At 41.2% G+C, this 21,231-nt stretch overlaps 1 protein-coding gene across 10 annotated transcripts in view; it reads left to right on the top strand.

Moving 5' to 3' along the window:
• Nucleotides 1–435: 435 nt before the first annotated feature.
• LOC142960538 (glutamate receptor 4) overlaps nt 436–21,231 on the top strand; it is a 96,781-nt gene continuing 75,985 nt past the window's right edge. For 9 of the 10 annotated variants that reach the window (XM_076102414.1, XM_076102411.1, XM_076102413.1 and 6 more), the window contains exons 1-2: nt 436–731; nt 5,360–5,518. In XM_076102414.1, coding sequence (XP_075958529.1) covers nt 596–731; nt 5,360–5,518 — 295 coding nt within the window. In that variant the 5' untranslated portion in view covers nt 436–595. Of the gene's footprint in view, nt 732–5,359; nt 5,519–6,451; nt 6,470–21,231 lie in introns of all 10 variants that reach the window. The other variant, XM_076102406.1, reaches the window with a different exon arrangement.

The following is a 21,231-nucleotide window of genomic DNA, read 5'->3' as shown; positions in this document are numbered from 1 at the left end:
TTAAATGGCACCTTTAAAGGTTCCATGCAGAATGGTTTGGCATGAAGAGGTTCGAGCTAGGAACAAGTATTTCCTTGCGCTAAAAGAGCTGTCTGTAATAATGTGTCACACAGTAAAACCATCCCATGTGAACCACGCAGTGCTCCTCGCAGACATTCACTGTGTATTTTCGCATCAGCAGCTCTGGAAGTTTTGGGGATAAACGAGGTGCGGGGACTTCTCCGCAGCTCGGTGCTGAGCGGACTGACTGACGCCCCTCCTGCCTGCCTGCCCCGGTCGGGTAAAAGGCGCATGTGTGTTATCGCTGTGATGTGAGTTGAGCCGCATCCAGACGCACTGGCCGCCGCTGGCTGATGCTCCCCCCCCCCCCCCCCCCACACCCCTCTCCACCTCATCTTGGTGGTGTTGTGCGCAAAATCTCCAGCGCCGGACGGACGGACGCAGTTTGACGGCACAAACGAGCGGAACTGCGGGGGGATATCCAGGAAAATAACATCCAAAGACAGACATGGATATTTAACGGGCATTTGATATATTTTTTTATCTCTGTTTTTTTTTTTGACCCCGTGATGTTGCTTTTGCCCCGGGGGTGTTAATGAAACCTGCTCGATGTCTCTCATCAGTTTATAACCGAAACAAAATGAGGATTTCTTCTCGCGACTGGTTCCTGTTGATATTCTCTGGCTTTTGGGGACTGACAATGGGTGCTTTCCCGAGCAGCGTTCAGATCGGTGAGTGTGAGAGCCTTAAATGTAAATTCCGACCAGAAAATGAATCATGTGAATGAATGTGTGGACGTCCTGTCTGCTGCCGCTGACCTGCCATTTAACACGCCGGCACTATACTCAAAGTGGAAATTGTTGATTTCCTTCCGCAGTCTTTTATTTTTCTTCTCTAAAATATCACGTGCAGGCAGACCAGGTGCTCTCTTCTGTTGATGCTGTGCATGTTTAACACACACACACACACACACATACACACGCACACACCAAATGCGCTTTGTATCTGCAGGCTACAGTGTGTATCCCGGTGCACTCCGCCACTGCAGCAGATCAGAGCAGCAAAGTGTGTGTGTGTGTGTGTGTGTGTGTGAGTGAGTGTATTCCCTATGCCGGCTGCCTGTATTCATTGACCGCTGTTAACAGTCTCGCAGACCCCGCTGCAATAAACCTCTGCCACGGTCCCAGGGGCCTTACAGCTCCACTCTTTCACTGTTTTTTTTATATATATCTGCATGTTTCAATTTAACAATTGAACAGTCGTGGGTGGAAATAAAGGTGATGGATTCATGGTTTTCATTTCACGAGCAGGCAGATTGATTTGGTTGATTTAAAGGCAGGGAATGAAAAGAAGGACAAACTGTGACCTCCAGTTGGTGATCATCACAACCCTCCCCAAAAAAAAATCAATTATCAGTAAAGCAGTCAGTCATGCTGTTGTCTGTAACAATCCTGATGAAGGTGTTAAAATCTTTTAAAGCATTTGCTCAAACTGACTTTTTTTCGTGGTTTTGCCCTCCACTGCACCCCTGCTTGTAGCGGAGTCGAGGCACATCAGCACCAGTCGGGCTGATGGAAAATGACAAGCTGCTCAAATGATTCCCCTTGTCCTTTTATATCAACGTGATACCCGAATCCCCGGCCTCTCCGGGGGAGGTCAGAGGTCAGGGTCTGTTACAGACAGCACCCGTGGAACTGAGGACACTTGAGCTGGGTGGTTTAAACCTGCATCTGTGGAACTGCTGCCATCATGGTGAACATTCAAGTAATGTTTGCTACTGATTTAAGCAAAACTACTGCTGTGTGTGAATTTTTTGCTCACATGTTTTTTGCAATTTCAGACACCGTTTCCTGATGTTTTTAAAATTATAAGCACTTCTCAGTATTGTTTGGCTAACAGCATCTCTGCCAATGATAGCAAACATTGCTGATGTAATACCAGTGTCGTCATATTTCCCCTCTCAGCCCTGTAGTTGACCTCTGGGAGTGTAAAAACCCACTACGTGCCAGTGATTCCTCACCCACCAGACTCAATTTAACCTTTTATCTAGTTTTGAGCAACCACCACAAAGCTCCATCTGTTCTCAGAGAAGGCAAACATCTCTGCAATCAACACTCGTCAGCTTCAAATAATTGTCACTGAAAAATCAACACTTATTAGCGGTGGGACATTTACTGTGTACACATGCCTGCAATACAGAAACAAGTGCACAAATACAGCCATGGCAAACAGGCTTCACCACTGCCACAGATTCATTCTGACAGCATTGATACGTGTGAAGACTCATCGCTAAAAGCTCTTCCATAGTTCTGTAAGGCTCTACAGCTTCTCTTTTAAGGATCCTGAAGCTATCGTCACATCTTAAGAAGATCCTAACAACATCTGAGTGGCTGTGTGTGTGTTGTGTGCGCGCAAATGTAATCTTTAGAGATTCTTTTACTGAGGTGTTGCCAGATTCTTAGACTTAATGAGACCAGTCGCATCACCTCATAGTGAAACTCCATTTACACCAAGTATTAACACGTTATCTCAATAAAGAAAATCCCACACGGTGTAGCAGAATGCATCACAATCTGAATTGGCTGGACAAACCACATCTGGAGGTGATCTGGCTCACATGGATCTCAGCCTGCTGTAAATGAAAGGTTCACGTAAATTCACCTATTCTTGCTACCTTAAGCCGCTTGCCGGAAAGCTTAAGATGGCAAAGAAATCCGCTTCCTCTCAAAGGAAAAATTAACTCTTGGGGGACCACTTTGATGTGCAAGACGAGGGACAAATGACTAACATTGTGCTAGCAAGCGTCTCCACTGGCTCTGATTGTTGTCTCACAGTTAGTAACATTAGCGTAGTTAGCAAGGCTATTGAAAAGTATCATATAGATACCATCGTTGGTTTCTATCGGACATCTAACCCTCACTTTGCACATCTTGGCGTCCTCTGACGAGTATCCTACATTGCGTCTCTCAACGTAAGGCACGCTTTGTTTGTTGACAAGCCTGCCTGATTTGCATACGAAGATCTGATCAAATAGCGAGCAGAGGTAACACGGACACTGTCAACAGCAGGTGTGAATTCAAAGGCCTGTGATCAGATGTCATCATTCAGATAACAGGCTCTTTGGAACCCCAAGGGTCTTATTGTTGTCAAACCATATGGTAGTGATGGTTCAAAGTCTGGGGCCCCTACAGTGTGTTCTTCTGTACTCAATCTCAATTTGTGTAACATCTAGCAGATGGGAAAGTCGTAGCTGAATAAGTGGGATTCGGGTCGAAGCTCAATTTTCTTCTCTCTTTTATTTGGCGGTGAAGATAAGTTTTCATATTTGAACCACCCATTTCTACTCCCAACACATCGGGCATTCAACTAACTCTAATGTTACTCCAAGGAGACTGCTGTTTGTGTCCAATGTTTAAGTGTACATTGACTTATTTTACCGTAGTTTTGTTATGTAACTGATGTACTAAATGTAATTATTTTACATAACAAACATAGTTATTTTAACCCAAACCACAATCTTTTCCTAAACCTTACCAATTACTTTTGTTGCGCAAGTAAAACTAAAACCTAAGTAAACCTACAATTGCAGTTTATTTTGAAAAGACACTTTGCATGTCAGGAGCCGAAACTGACACATCCAGAACCTTCACTAGAGGGGTACCAAGAGTGTCATAGTTTGAGGCTTTGGGCCACTGACCAGGCGCCTGTTTTGACGAGTTGGGACTGAAAGTGTGTTGATTCTAAATATGTAAAGGGAATTCCTACTGGTTGCCAAGATGATCATAATGTTCACACCTTTTTTGTAAATCAGGAATTAACACCTCCTGTGAGCATTTGGTTGCAAGTGTGAGTCAGTGGGACGTGAAACCATCATAGTGGAAATTATATGAAGTTCATAGCAGCTCCAGTGCTTCTTTTACCCATGCAAAAATATGGAAGGGATTTACATGAGTGAGCACCATAAAGGAGTAACCTATTCTAAAGTTTACATATTATAGAGGTCAGCCATAAAAAGAACACACTGGCATTTTGCTTTATGTGACATTTATACCGTCTAATCCCAAGAAATGTAGCCTTAAATTAGATTTGTAAATGTGAAGCAAACTGCTTCAAACCTAAAACACCACTGACATTTGCACAACCATGAACAGCATAGTCAAGATCTTTGTATATGAAGAAGGCTGTAATGTCAAAAGAAAGAAAAAAAGAAACCAAGAGCAAAGTCTTATCTCTGATGCCAAACTGATTCTTGATACTCGAGCAGATCATGCATACAAAACTGAATGAAAATCTTTGTTGATCCACAAGGATATTCTGAGAATATAATATCACTCTTTCTGCCTGCATTGATATGAAACAATGGTAATTGACATGCTAATCAGAATGTATCCTACATAGCCCAGTGGTGCTTAAAGAGTCATGAGTTGTTATAGATTAATACTGAATTTTATTACATTTCATATAGTGTCCAGTCAGCTGTGTCCACCTCTGATATGACAGAGATTCCTCTCTGACCAAAGCTAGCTACTAAAACACTCAGTAACACCCTAATGCATATGGTGCTTTAGGCTATGTATGCCTGTAGTTCGCTAGTTAACAGAGTAGAAGACGTATAGGTTGCGAACTGGAAACAAAACAAGTTCGCTTGGCTGTCTAACCCATGGACTACTGAAAAATGAAGAGAGGTCTAAATGAATTAGTTTAAACTGGGCACGTTTTAATTGTTCTTTCATGTCAGCTACTATTGGCCATAATTCATGTTGTCCGGAGACAAATACAAGCATTCCTGTGTATCTGGGTAAAAGCTAACCGCAGAAACAGCTGATCGGTCATGTGAGTTAAATGTTTGCGATGTCAGAATTTATTCGTTTCAATGTTCCATTTAATGCATCAAAGGCAAGAAACATCTTCAAGCAAGCGGAAAAACCTTTTTGAGGAAGTTTAATTCGATTTTAATTTAATTCCATAAAGCTTTTCTCATGCAATACTTCAAAATGTGCATGAAAATATGTGAATGGAAAGAGGGTATTGAAATATCTCAGCAACAATAACACCCAGCTTATTTGTGTCCCTTGGTTTGGTGCCCATATTAGTCCAATTCTACTTAAATTCACTGTGATCTGAAGTTTGTGATCCTCTCCCACAGACAATGTAGACAAATCACGTTTTTTCATTCTCTGAATCTGAAATGTTGGTGTACAGTAAAGATGGTGCAATTCTAACAAAACAAGAGCTATGGACATGGAGACATAATCTGATCAAATAAGCATGTGTGGCTCTTAAAATCTTGTTGGTTTTCCAACTAGTGAAAATCTGGAGATAATGGGGAAATTGTTGTTTCTGCCTTTCTTCTGTGCAGGCGGGCTGTTCATCAGAAACACTGATCAGGAGTACACTGCCTTTCGTTTGGCAATCTTCCTGCACAACACCAGCCCGAACGCCTCGGAAGCCCCGTTCAACCTGGTGCCTCACGTGGACAACATCGAGACGGCCAACAGCTTTGCTGTCACCAACGCCTGTAAGTCTGTCACATTGTTTCATTTTGTGTTCGTGCACTTTGGGGTTTTGATCACGGTTGAGCAAGAAAATGAGGCTTCCTGTGTGTGAGGTGACCAGGATCTTACCAAGATATATGGACAAAATTGTCTTGTTATTAAAGGATAATTCAGTTTTATTACAGCTAGGGTCCTAATCTCACCATCATTCCTGTGGATAATAACATTGTACTCAAGTTATAGAAGTAGTTATTTTGTAGTAAGGAGCTGAATAAACGACAAAACTTCCTCTGAAACCACAAATTGTCATTTTAACATTTCTGTTTTTGCACAGATCAAACAAACAAGGTACATCATATTAATTAATGATCTTTAGAGCAGTTTGGAAGGGTATGTTTTAAAGTTTGGACAGAGCCTGATTCATTGTTTCCCCCTGCTTCCAGCTTCTATAAAGCAAGGCTAATCACGTACACGACTGTGTATTGGCAAGAATCTGGGGCTACAAAATACAATTATAATTCAGGGGTTACGATCCAATAAATTGCAAAATATATTGCGATACTGTAAGGGAGGGGATATATTGCAATTGTTTTTAAATCTAATTTTAGGAAAACTCTCATAGTATAAAGAACACATGACCATATGCATAACATCTGTTTAAAAAAAAGTTTATTTTTTAAATTGAATCAGAACTTTACAGCATTTGCATTTATCACAGTCCCTGTAACATCCAACATCAAAACACAACACAACACAAAATGACGAACCACTGTCTGCCACAAATCTTTGCATGTAAACTATTAATTAAGAATCAATACATTGTTTTTGAGAATGAGAGTATCACAAAACATAATATCGCAGTACTCGAGTGTTTTGATAGTTTCTCACATCGCTATTCACATAACTTGTATGATGCCCTGTTGGACCAATTTTTTGTGATTTTGCTGTGTTCCTAGATCTCAGCAATTATTTTGGTGAGTACAATGTTTTCATGATGGATAGAAATGATGATTATAATTAGTAGTTAACCATTATATTCCTAAAACATGAGTGTCTTTGTCATTCCAAATGAAAAAAAGTGGAAATGTTTTAACTGACACATATTTAGGTTGCGTGTTTCCATCCTGCCACTAAACCAGCTCGTTGTGTGCACATGAGCATGAGTGCATGAGTGTGCATGCGCGTGCGTACGTGTGTGTACGTGTGTGTACGTGTGTGTGTGTGTGTGTGTGAGATGATGTGGCAGTACAGCAGTGTCTGTGAGTGTCTGCTGGTTCACATCTGATCTGAGCAACGCCGCCCACACACTAAAGGGGACAGCAGCAGGAAACACACACACACACACACACACACACACACACACACACACACACACACACACACACACAGACAACAGTCACACACAATCGCTAAACAGTAGTAGGCAGTGATTTCTTTTTTTTTTTTGTGATCCCTGGGGAAACGTTCTGTTTCTTTGCTTCTTTCTGAGTGAGAGAGTGAATGAGTGTGTGACTGTGTGTGCGTGCAGAGGGTGGGGGTTCCCACAGAGACCATAAAGCACTGCAGCCTGATGTCTTCTACTATCTGTGTTGTGATCTGGTGTTCGGAAAATCAATGGCTAAATTAAGCAGAGAATGAAGTGCTGTTATGTTCGTTTGGTAATAGAGGGGGGGGGGGGGGGGGGGGGGGGTAGTGTGTGCGTGATGACCAGAGACATTTTTCAGAAATGTTCTCTCTCTGGATTACCTTAATACTGAAGAAAACATGATGATTCTAAGGAGTTAAAAGGAGCAGCTGTTTTCCTTTGACTTATAAACGGATTTATGGAAGTTTTAATTGACAAATATGGATATCCTCAGAAAGTGTAAGTCACTCTGAATCTAAAAACATGTGCATCATGTCTGCGTATTAAGATTGGACTGAGTTATGACTTAGAGAAGAAGGGATTCTGATGCACCTGTCCGTTTTACCTCATGCGGTATCTTTACCTCTGCACCATGCAGCAAACAAAAAGTCCAGTATTTTTCTGCACCAGTACATTTTCTTTTCTCTGGTGGGTTTCGTGGTCTGTAGCTTGAAACCATGCTGATGTCAATATTCAGTTTGAATACTTTTATACCTAAAACCAACCTCTGTATGGTATTTGCCTATTAATGACCTCTAAGATGAAATAACAGTAGATGAAGCTGTATTGATCTCTGTTGGGAACTGAGTTGTGTGAGCAAGGGATAGAACAATGCAGGGAAAAAATAGAAAAGTGGGTAATGAGTACAAGAATAGAATATATGATGAGGAATTGTAATTAAAACAATTGCAGAGCGTTACAGTGTATACTCAGTGTGTGTGTGTATATATATACAGTGCATTTCACTATTACAAGGAAACTTATACAACAGCACTCTGGATCTAGATCATTATGGTTTATATTTTATAAGCTACTTAAAATATTCTTAAGAATTTGCCAAAAAGAGGCTTCTCTGTTATGTCATAGTTGCGTCTGAAACATCTTTGTTTGAATAATCATTGCATTTGCTTCTATTTTACTTGCAAGGTTACACCGTCGAAACATGCATTTTGTGTTCACCCGGTCAATACGGACACTGAAGTGAGGCAGTGAGACGAGGAAAAGTGTGTTAGAGGAGCTCTCAATGGCCGTTACAATAAGAGGAGAGCTGTCCTGTAGTAGAGGCGTGGGTGTAAACGGTATATTTCCAGGAACAGAAGAAACTATAGGATTTTTCACCTAATGGCTGCATAGCCACAGGAAGCGAGTCTGCAGCGCATTGATTGGCCAAGCCAAATCAGAGCAGAATTACATGAGCCAATCAATGGCTCTGATAGCTCAGGGTCAGCGGGGAATCTGAGATCGAATCGCTTGCTTTCATTCCCCCTGTTTTACATTTCCCAGTGTCTTTGTTCCTTTTTCCTTCTCGGCCCCAGTTTCCCTCCATTATCGGTGGCCCTGAGATAATGGTTATGAATAGGCGGTGTTACCATGTGACGTTTAAGGACATCGAGTACATTTGGGAAGGGGAGATGAGAGAAGGAGCTCATTTGTGAAGGGAGATTAGGCCATTCAGTGGCTCAACGTTCTGCTGTCAGGAAGGCTGATGGGGACAATTGGTGGGAGGACGGGGATGAATGTTGTTGCATCCCCATTGTCATTGATAATCATTCAGTAGACCCAGATACTGATAAACTCTGTTTCATTTGTTTGATTAACAGTATAGTCTCCATATTATTCACACTGGGGTTACCAGTGTTACTGGTGTCGTACTGTGACGCAAAGCTACTAATAGGATTTTTATTATGTCGCTTATCTCACAAAACTTTCAATGGTCCTACTGTTAGTAGTTCATACAGCAATGTAATGTATCAGTATCAATTTTTGACGCCTCGGTATAATTACCATTAACAAATGAGACAGTGGACATTTGTTACTCTCTGCGTCCCAGTGGTGGTATTTAATGTCTCCAGCAGGCTGATTGTTTGTTTTTCTACACCACCTTTGCCACCTCCGGCGTTTTTAAAACTCTAGTGACGTTAAAGGATATGGCTTAAGATATTATATATTTTTTTATTGTCAACAAACCCATGAAAAGACCAAAACCAACAATGAATTAAAAAAACAGCCAAACCCTGACACATTATCTCATTGAGCCATACAGCTTCATGGTTGGGTTTTTACTAATCTTTGCACATCAATGAGTCACAGTGTTATGCACACACGCTATAGTTTATTTTGAGTCAGTCCCAGTTGTGGTGCAGTCAATTTTCACTGGAGCACTGAAAATGTATTAATCCGCCACTGAAAATAGTCCCCAACAAATAAAACAGCTGCCTAGAGTTTTTTTAGAAATGAAAGTATATATTTGTGACTACATCTTCAGCTGGAACAAATGGACTTAGGCCTGTGTGCAACGGACAAAATGGGGAAGTCTGAGTGGTTTGTTTCGGTCTTCTAATGTGATTTGTTGAGAATAGGAAAAGTTTAGAATAACACCACCCTAATCCTTTAAAGCAAGACAATCTTCCTCTTCGAACTGAAAGGTTGAATTCACAAGCACTAAAATTCAGTTCTGTGCACCAGAAGTATATCTATTGATGGAAGATTTAATAAGATGCGTATAATTATGACAAATGTGTTTATTTACTTGCTGTGTCTTAATTTAAATGTAGTTCCAGTGAGGAGGGGAATCTAATTGGTCTCTGTCCCTCCATTTGGTTTCATTTCATTTAATTTATTGGTCTGCACACAATGTCTCGCAGACGCGATTATCAGATCTTGCGATAATGAGACAAGCTGTATCTCACTACTTTCATTTTCTAAAGAGGCCATTAGATCAAAACAGTGACACGTCCAAAAGTGATGCCACATGATGCATCACTTGCATCATATTTTACAGAAACTGATAAATGAGGCATCCATGCACCCTGGATGCAGATTTCAGTCCGTCTGTGCTTTTTTTATGTTGTTGTTGGTATTAAGACGGAACATGCTTCGTCTCTCACATGTGTGGAAGGGCTGGAAGTAAAATGCCAAAACAACAGACTGCCTGGTTTATTATGAAACACTGAGGCAGCATGCCGATCATTTCATGGATCACTGCCCAGCTGTTAAGGTGCCATCGCTGGTAATGTGCTCAAGTTCAGAACAGTCGGATTCAGAGTGACTGTTAGGGTCTGTGAGTCCTTGAACTTGAAAGGCTTCTCAACCATTTGTCTCTTTGGACATGAGGACATCTCCTTTGGGAGTTCAGACTGAAAGTCGGCGAGAGCGTCCAGGTGTTTCTGACAGAAGCTTGTGTACAAGAAGGGAGTTATCAACATCGCCAGTGAAATATTTTTGAGGAAAAAAACGTAGAAGATAGGCAGAGAATCGATGCACAGTGGTCGTGGTACGTGTGTAATGCTTAAGAACTTGGGCTATCCCATCTATTTTCAGTACAGCGCAGCTGATACACTTGAGAATGATACCTCACCTCAACAATACTTTGCAGGATAATTCCCTACACTCAGGTTCTCCACATTGAAGTGGATTGAAAATGAGGAGCATACGGGAAGTCTTCCATCTTGGTGAACGGTTTTCTGACCTGATCTGATGACTGGCTTCGGGTTAAGAGTTAATGTTACACGATAGTAAGAGTGAGAAAATAAAAACAAATGGCATCATTCACCAATATTAATATGTGAGAAAAAATAATCTGAGGTTTGCTGACCGGCTTTTTCGGGGGCTTTCATACAATACTGTTTAGCATTGGATGTGGACGGTCTCATTGATTTCTTTCTCTGGCCTAAATGTTGTGAAGGGAACATTGTGTTAATGAGATCTGGGAATTCGACAACGTCTGTAAAAAAAGGTCCAACAGGGTGATAAATACAAGCAGCAGGCGATCAGACAGGACGTAAACAAAAAGGCTCACTTGTTTGGAAGAGAAAACAAAAGCAAACAGTAAAATTGTTACCTAAACTTTTCTTTTGTTGAAAATATTAATCACAGACAATCAAATTATCGCAATCGCAATTTTGACTTCCCACAATTAAATGACCATGATTGACTGCTATGTTTACGTTAAGAATGTCTGCTTCGTTCATATGTATGTAGGTATGTTGACGAATGAGATAATCTACTGAAAACCATGTGTACTCCATCCATAACTTTGGAAACACAATGTAAGGATGATTTGATAGGAGAGTCAAGTAGATTTGAGGAGGAAAGGTGAGAATTTCTTCATGCAGACCGCAGAATGATTAGGGGCTTAAAATGAGGATACTGAATAAATTAGCCTCTAACAAAAATGAATATTTAGTGAGTTTAGGAGAAAGTTGGTATTAGCTCTCCATGCCCAAAAAAAAGCCCAATTGAAGATTTGGACACTCTAACCACCATCTTGTGTAAAATAAAACTAAAATCAAAACAGTATGTTTCAGAGCAGCTTCAGAGTCCTCAGCGCTGTTTCATCTGCAGTTCATTGACACAGCTGATCCTCGTGGTAACCTCTTAACCACGCAGCCAGACAAAGGTTTTACATGGCGTGTGGGGAGTGGAAGGGATTAACGTGACCTCCTACATGCTGCCCCTGCCTTCGCCTTCATTGAAACAGTGACATCCTAATCTGCGTTGAGTCATTTATATTCAGCATGGCGCTCTGACTCACTCCAGATCCAGATAGCGAGCAGCAGGTGCTCCTATATGCACTCGTGCGGCATAGGAGACCCTACATACTCTCTGCTGCTCACACATGAAAACATGCCTTCCTTGTCTGTCCACGAGGATGAAGAAGCTCTCCCGTTTGTGTGTGTCTGAAGCACAAATAATCTGGCTGTGTAGCATGTTGGCTCTATTCAAGTCTATTATCTCTCCCTCCACGGGCTCCATTCAGAGGGGCTCTTCTGCTCTGGGGTGCTGCCCTTTAAATGGCTGCCCGTGCGCCTCATTAGTCTGAGGATTCTTCTGAAGCACGGGTGAAATTGTGCGGGCCTTTTCAGAGATGTATACCTGTGTGTGTGTGTGTGTGTGTGTGTGTGTGTGTGTGTGTGTGTGTGTGTAATGGCTGGTGTTAGGAGAAAGAAAGGATAGAGAGAAAGTGGGGGAGGGGGCAGCTAATGAGAGATTACTGTGGCAAAGTAGGGAGGAAGAGGGAGGAATGAGGGGTGAGGAGATGTGGGAGTTGAATAGGTGAAGACAAGGTGGTGGGGATTTTTACAAGGGGGGATTCATTAGCCTGGTAAAAGGTCAAATGTAAGCATGATAATGTAAGCAACCCCGGCTCACGTAGAGCAGAGTCTGGGCAGTTTTCATGTCTTGTACTAAGTAAAAGACGACTTTTGTACATTCAGCTACACTCAGCTGTATTAGCACCTGCCCCCGAAATGTGTGACGGTGCAACGTTAGTCATATGTGGCTAAATTTAGTCGAGACATTTTGATGAAAAGTGCCCCCTGCATCACCGTTTGTGTTTTGCGGGCAAAAAATGCAAGGACGTCGTCCAGTGAAAGAGTTGACTTTGCAGTCAAGAGGAACAGCACAGTCCTTTTCCCCTTCGCATCACAATCTGCGAAACTGCTAGAAAAAGTTTTCACCAGTCGATAACTTATAAATATAATCATTTGACATGATCTTAGATATATATATTTAAAAAAAAACATGCACTAAGTATTTTAATCAGTGTGACTCATTCAGTTTTTGTAGAAAACATAATTGAAGAAGGTAAACTGCACTAATTATACACATCTTCATCTTTTTGGGGGATTTCAATCACATAAATGCTCATTCATTTCATTGTAACCGCACACGTAAGTGTGGAATATCTGCAGACATTTGATATCTCTTTGATTTACTCTCATTCAAATTGGTCTCCTCCCCGTCTTTCCCCATCAACCTCCCTGCACCTCCCCCTCTTGATCTGTGTACTGGTTATGTAAGTGGCCCCCTGAGGTGTGTGTGTGTGTGTGTACACGTGTGTCTGTGTTAGTGGAGTAAGGTTGAGTAAGAACTCTGTGGAGACATCCTGCACTGAGCATCAGTTAACTGTTAATCTGATCCTTCAGATGTTGTTTGATTCATGAAATCGATGGTCTGTCTGAGGAGTTTTGACTTCTGTTAAACCGTTTTCAGCACAGAATTACAGAAAAGTGGAAAAAACTGTGAAACACTTTACAAGAAAGCACAATATCTTTAGCGTTGGATGCTGCGTGTCTGGCCTCTCCAGTGTATGTAAAATCAAAATAGTGTTCTTGTAAGACAGGAAAGATTCACAAATCGCAATTAAACACAAAGCAAGACGTGAAGGCTGTAGCTGAGGGTGCAATTATTAAAATACAAATAATACTATAACAATATTACTAACACTATCCGGGATCCCGGCGCTGTTAATCAAGAACAAATCATTAAGATAATGTTGTTTTAGATGATTGCAGTGTGCTGATTTTATGCAGATACTGTTCATGATATTGGTCATACGTAGATTTTATGCTATTTCTACTATTAATGCTGCTCGTTTTATGCTGTGAACCTACTTCATTTTTTTTTGGTTTTATTTTTTTTAATGAATTCAGCTATTTATTTGTACAGAGACAGAATGTGTTATTCCTTCTATCAGAAATGACACTGTCTTGTTCTCCTGACTGTTGTTTAGCGGCCGTATGGAAGGAAAATATTGGTCTATTGTCAAGAGATCTGTAAAAGAGGCTCAAAATAAACATCTCAAACTCTACCAGAAGAAAAATATTTGTATTTGTTTGAATATTTAAATGTCGAGGGGTTTCAGAAGCGCCGGAAGTGCCATTGTATAAAGAAAGGCTGTAATGGTTTTCAATCTTCAACGACACAAACAGAAAGTACTATAGCAACATGTTGAGGTCATGTTATTAAACTGCACTCCCCTTCTATACCTAAATAAGTCATGTGCATTGCTCTGCTGGTTGCTTATTGAAAAACTGCTGAAGTGTGTCAGCAGGTCATGCCGGACAGTGAAAAGGTAGAGGACAATGCAACACAGAGAGTGACAGAAGTTTAATGAGTTATGTCCTCCGTCATTTAAAAGGAATCAGTGAACATTTAAAAGCCATCAGGGGTGTGAAGCAGAAGCAGCCTCATCACCTTCTTACTCAATTAGAAATCTATTTTGGGATATGAGGATGTTCGGATGAATTTTCTCCAAACTAGGACAGGAAGTCATGCCAGTTACTTTGTGTTAATCATTTACAGATTTCCATTCCAAGTTTCAGCATCTTTGAGCTGCTGTTTGATTTTTAATATATCACTTTGCATACGGAGAGAAATAAAGCTGCAGGAAAAGCAGAATTGGGTTAAAAAGTGCATAATTTGCCATAAATTAAGCCACGGTTGCCCTGAATCACCCCACCCAAGATTACAAAATGGGATGTGCACCTTTGCTTCACCAGTTAGTCGAAAATGTACTCAAGAACTTATCTTAATGGTTATAAAAGAGTTGTACTGTGTGTTAGAAAGTGAACCAGATCTAACTTTATTTAGTTGAAATGTATTTTTTTTCTACTTGTTTCAACAGTGCGGATTCACAGATAGTTGGGCTCTCTTTTGGTCACAACCTCACCTTCACCTTAGAATTTGCTCTTTAAAGTAAATGTAATTGTTTTTTTTAGTTCTTGTATCCAAGTGGACATTTTGGTCTGAATATGATTCAACACGTGTGTGTGTATACATACTGTATATAAGCATGTATAAATACAACCATATCCACAGCAAATTTAAAGGGCCAGCGTGTAGGATTTTGGGGGATCTGTTAGAAGAAATTGAATATGACATTCAAAACTAGTTTTCAATGGTGTTTAACCATTGAAGTATTTTAAGCCTCAATGGAAAACTTTTTCAGTCCATGACGACCTTCAAACAACCGTATCAGTCAACTGCTAATACCAACATTGTTCATGCAACATTAACGCTAATGAAAGCCTAACGGATTGAAGGGAATTGCTTTGCGAGACAGAGAATATTTTAAGAGACTGACAGAGACGGAGAGGGGGAGTGGGAGGGAAATAGCAGTAGGTCTGCTGCTCTCAGATCACAGTGAATGGGTCGCGTGAATTCACAGATGGGTTTCAACAGGAACACACTCTGGCCAGGGGAGTTGTTCTCACATACTGGAAGATGCTGTTACAGCTCACGCACGTACTCATACGTACTGCACGCATGAGCCGCTATCACATTTTGTAAATGGCAGGAAGTATCTGCAACACCATCAAATTTCAAGCTGCAAGAGATTCGTTTGGTATGCAGATCAAGTGGAAAGGACAAAACTGAGGAGATCATGCTCAATAGTAAAAATCATCAAGTACAAAACTACATGCATGCGTCCTCATGAGTATGTTGTGCTCATTATGCACCTCATCTCTGCATTCTTATCTTACTTTTATTCTGAAGATGTTATTTTCATGCTTCTGCATTATATCTGGTTATGTTTTACGGTTGTCCGTACGTCCATCCTGTCCTGAAAATGTCTTCAAATTTGGCACAAACGTCCACCTTGACTCAAAGTTGAAGTGATAAGAATTTGGTGGTCTAAGAGGCCGATCACACCAAGATGCGTCGCAACAAAATAACGGTGCTGTTGCTCTGTTGTTGAATGACGAGGAGGGGAAAATTATATAGTTCATCGTAATTAACTATCACAAATATCAATGTCCGTTCCAACCATATCTACTCTCATAACAACTGTCTGGAAGTCGGTGGTAAAGTAGTAAAGCCTGCCTCACATGCTTGCCTTGTTTGATTTGATTGGCTGCCTCGGATGATTTTGACATTGACGAGCGGTGCGACTCCGTGCCTGGGGCTGAAAAGTTGAGAATATTTTAACTTTCATGCGTGTCTAAAAACTGCCTCAAAAACGAGGCATGCGGCGCAAGAGAGGAAGGCACGGCAGGCGCGCTGTACCATAGGAAAACAATGGTTTTGCGGGCGACGCATTTCTAGCAACGCGTCTCGGTGTGGTCGGACCCATAGGTCCCTGTCACCTCATATAACACGTTTAGCCCAAATTACTTTGCAATTTACACAAGCAGCTCTGATAGAAATAACATACCCTGCTGCTCCGGACCCCATTAATAACATATCTGTTAGTTAAATGAGTGGGCGTGTCCAAACAATTAACAGTTCTGGTTTAATGCTCATTAGATTTCCAGTGTGAGTTGATGAGGTTAGTTAGGGGTCAAACAGTCAAACTTCCACTGGAAGGCCTCAGGAGGGAATGAGTCGTAACCTGGCTTTCCCTGGCCCTCAGCTATGACCTCTTCACTTTTAAGCCCTCCTTCTTGGCAAAGAAAAAAGATGGAGAGGAGCCAAAATGTTTCTCTCCATTTGGGCTCATTTTCTCTCAACCATTTAAAAAGGTTTATAGACGTCAAGGTATTACTAGTATTGGTTTTTAAGAATCACAACTTTAAATGTAAGTCTCTTCTGGATGGGAAACATTGTTTAACACTGGCACATAACCAGACTATTATATTTAGAAGCATACATGTGAGGAATCAGAGTCATATCAAAATGTAACACAGTTTAAGGACTTGTGGGATTTTGGGCTATTTTGATTTCATATCATGTCTTCTTTCAGACTCATAGAAAGAAACATCCAAAATAACATTAACATTTAAGTGTTATGTTCAATCTTTTTTTCCTTGTAGTACATCCATGTCTACTCACTTGCAGACTTCTTATTTTTCTTCTTCTTTGTTGGTGCATTGCTACGTTTCTTGGCTCATTATGGCAACAAACTGTCAGCGGAATAAACTATCCTTACGAATGTGTATTAAATAACATTTCTGCTCTTTCTTTTTTTGTGAATTTGCATCGTTGTGCGCGTAAAAACATTGTTCAGTCTGTTCTATAGCACTACTAGTGGTCAAACACGCCCTGGGGTACCTTTTTAAGTAGAAGATTATAAACAAGCACCCATTCAGAAACAAGTCTGTGATCATGGTGTAACACGTTTTAACCAGCCATGTTCAGTCAGCATTGATTCAGTTGAACAACTAGCTTACACTCCACTGCACTGTTCACAGTCTGCTTCCCAACATTAGCGAGCTCATACGTCTCTATGGGCAGACATGCAGTCAGTGATGAAACACAGGACCCCACCTCAGCAATTATGAGAGGTGAAGCACATCAAGAAATCATGCCCACCAGTATGTCAAATGTGTACCTACCTGCACTTTCACTCACTTAACCTAGTTACGTGTAGTGGCAGGTGTGGTGTTGAGTGAAGCTACAATGGCCGAGCAACATCTGACACTGAACCTAACATTTGGAAAATATGTCCAGTTGTACATAGAGGCAGGTGTGGCATATCAGCGCAGGGTTGACTAAAGCTGAAGGACCAAATTTGGGGTCTGATAAGGTGTCCATGACAAATTCCTAATCAAATTTAAGTTAATTAATAATATATTGACGAATATTTGGTCACTATTTGATATAAAAAAACAGCTTTTTGCACAGAAGTCCATGTGAAAACCATGCAGCTTGCTGGTAAGCATATGTTGTTTACAATGTATATTCTCATACATATAACACATGCAAATTTGACTTGCGATAATTACTAACAAATGGTAACTCTGTTTCCTCTCTCTCTGGATAAATACAACCTTCCTAGAGCAATGCATTAGGTGGAAGTATTAGGTTTGGGGACTGCCGGCATCAGCTTCACTCAATCCTGCACTGATACGGCACAATAAACACGACAACGTCGCACCTGCCTCTACATGTAACTGGAAATAAGTGTGCATACGCCATAAAGTGTAGCGTAGGTGTTGCACAGGCGATCATGCTCGGGTGTTAATGTTTCAACTAAATGAAACACACATGTGCATGACTTCTGTGTAACCAGTGCAAGTCTCTGGAAATTGTAGGTGTATTGTCAGAGGTTGGTCATATCGCAGAGGTCTTGTCAGACGCGAGTAAGGCAATTAACTACTAACATGCATGATTTTTCATATGCTTCAAACCCCATACAGCAATAAACAAACACACACACTGACCTTTCACCCTACTGCTGCGTCCAATGATGAGACTATTATTAGAGCGGATCATTACTAGTTATCAGTTCGCTGAAAGCCTTTCACCCTCTGTGCACTGTGTGTGTGTGTGTGTGTGTGTGTGTGTGTGTGTGTGTGTGTGTGTGTGTGTGTGTGCGTGCACGCACGCACGCTTCAGCTTGACAAAGCTGTTGTTGGATGGTCTCAGCATTTGAGCTCGCTCCAACTCGCTCTACCAGTGAAGAGCCTCTGATTGCAACATGATTGAGCAATTATTGCACTTTTATCACACCAGATATACCCCCTCTTTGGTCGGTGGACAGAGGGAGGGAGAGGATGAGCTGATCCGAAGAAGCTGGACATTTTTAAACGCTATAGAAAATGACTCAAGTGACGGGGTTGATGACTGTGATTGAGTTCGGAATGCTCACAGTACATCCGCTGAAAAAAACAAAAGGGAAAGGATACAGAGGGCTGCTTTAGCTGAGAGAAACAGAAGCTGATTGTTTGACAAAAACAAGGCATCTTAGTGGCAAAATAAAAATGCTTTAAATCCAACATGAGTTAAAATAGTATCCCTATGTGTAACCTTCCACTGCTAATCATCAAATGATTTGTCTGGGATTGTGAAGACAATCTAAACAAACTTCACTTCATCAGTGTTTAGGGACAGGGTTGGCCTGGTTTTTGACACCAGGTGGTGCCTATGAGTGAGTAGCAAGATAGAAAGTAGAAGTTGGAGATGAAGAAGAAGTACTCTTCCTCTATTGTTGTTGTTACCTGCTGTAGCAAGAAGATTACCGGCAGCAGAAATAGAATTGTAGGCAGATTTAAGAGTGGGAATATATGCTAGTTTGTTTAGTGAAGTATAAAATCACTACGAGTGAAAATACGTCACAGCACACACAATTATGCACATTTAAATGGGATGTTACATTGTTAACTATGCTAATCGCACTGCACACACATTTTCACAGCTGTAAGGGATAACTTACACTATTGTGTTAGAGGCCATTGTGAGAGACCCGTGTTGTGAAGTGTGCGCATGTGCATGGTGTTATATACATTTGTATTTTTTTGCTGAGGATTAAAGGTGCTATATTGATAGAACAATGTTACATTATGTTAGCAGTGGCCATAGCACGAGAAGCATTAGTGCCAGCAGTAGTGTTGCCATTGGTTATAGATAATGGTAAAGATAAAAAGAGATTCATACAATACGAGTGATTTGATTTTTAACGAGGCCCTATTTTGCTCTCTTCTCTCTCTGTACACACAGATGCACATTCACACAGCTGACGTCAGGGCTTATTTTCTGAGACAGCTTGCAGTGGATTTGAAGTGCGAGCGGGGAAGCGGATTGTTTCTGCAATGCCCTTGACATTTCCCGGCTCCTCATTTCAGCTCAGTCACCGAATCAAAACGCATATTATTGAACGGCGGTCGGACAGCACACCACTAACCCCACCCGCCCCCTTTTTGTGCCCTGCCGCACCCTTGCGGTGATAATGAATTGTCCTTGAATCCTGACTGGGGAACTTAAACCCCCTCCTCTCCTCTCAGAGTAAATTCGCTGACTTGCCCGATCCTGTGGGAACAGACTGCGTGATGATGTACATTAATGGCTCAGGGAGAAAAGACATTTCCCTCCGACGCAGCATGACTGCGAACGATGAGAAGTTTGATTCTGTAGGAGTAACAAAGAAGGATATGGACGTGAAAAGGGAGACGGGGTGAAGGACGAAGATGGGAGAAGTAGTGTGTGAGGGAAACGAAAATCATCTTTGACTTTGATTTGTCATATTATCAGCGTTAAGACGCAAATGTTTGAAGACAGAAAGAGAGAGTGAGGATTCTGTAAGAACAGAGTAAAGGCAAATATTCTCGACATGCACAAGTTACATAAAGTATCTACTGCAGGAATGCCTGGTCCTTATTGTGCTACTGCCCTGAAATGTTGCCAGTCGCAGTTGTTTGAAAAAGTCAGACTGTGTTCCCAGCTGTCAGGCGTGGCACGGGTAATCGTTTCGCTATGCAACAGTAAGATTTCAAATTTTCAAGAAGAGTGTGTCAAAAGATGCCACCGCATGCAGTGCAGACAGGTGGATTTTGTATTTTTCATTAGAGCTTTAACAGCAAATCAACTCATTCTGCTCAGTGCAGTGCAGGTATTAAATATGAAAACTACTACACTTTTCCTGCTATGTGCTAGGGCTTGGCTTGTTTACTAATTTAACTTGAAGAGGATTTTACAATCCTGTCTCCTAGAAATGAGATTTATATAGTACTGATTTGAGGAAATGTTACGAACAAACATATCTGGAAAAGTTGAATAAATGTTGATACCGATACCAAGAATATCCGATGTTGCAGTACACTATCATTATGTCGTAACTACAGCATTATAAAACGTCTTTATGTTTATGTAAAGGCACTAGCAGCGCTTTAAACAGGAGGCTCAGACGACACTGATTCTTCAGCAGCTGTTAAGTTCTTCTGGCCTTAGTTATCATTTCCCTTCGTCTTTCCATTGCACAGTCACTCATATTCATTGCCCAGTGAAGACAACGTTGTCTCCGCCCGTATATCACCATCACAATAAAAGAAGATACTGGGTAGCCCTTTTATTGAATGTGAGATCACTCTACTGTAATATCAAGCATATGATGCACTTTGGTTGACAAAGTGTTCGAAGTGTTTTATGTGATGATCTGAAAGCTGGTGGGAAAGAAAGTCTTTAGGACAAACGCAGATAATTCAAACGTTTTTTGACAGGAAAATTGAATCTTTTTTATATTTACTCTCAGCATTGTGTAATTGCAGTTTTAAGTACCAAACTTGGTGTTATTAAAATCATATAGTAAGTTTAACGTCTGCACAAAGTGTTTGGTTGCTCTGATGTTCTTGGGCCCGCCCTCTGTGCGTCATCTCTTTACATTTGTCCCTGTGCTCCGTTGCCCCATTTTTCTATCTGTCCCCCAAACACACACACACACACACACACACGCGTGTACGCCCAATCCCCCTCCCCCCATTATTCATACCACCCCATGGATCCAGCCCTCCTGCCTGTGTTATTTCCTGTCTCCATGGGGAGCAGAGGGTGGGTTAATGAGGCAGACAGGCCAGATGATGCTCCTCCTGGTGAAGAACATCCAAAGTTCCTTAAACCTACATTATGCAACATCCATGTCTGACAAAAAAAAGAAGCATGAGAACATGAGATAAA

The sequence above is a fragment of the Anarhichas minor genome, unplaced genomic scaffold (genome assembly GCF_050575085.1).
Source record: "Anarhichas minor isolate MPS153535 unplaced genomic scaffold, ASM5057508v1 ptg000027l, whole genome shotgun sequence".
NCBI lineage: Eukaryota > Metazoa > Chordata > Actinopteri > Perciformes > Anarhichadidae > Anarhichas > Anarhichas minor.
The sequence above is the reverse complement of the archived record's forward strand: the minus strand, read 5'-3'. Positions and strand labels throughout refer to the sequence as shown.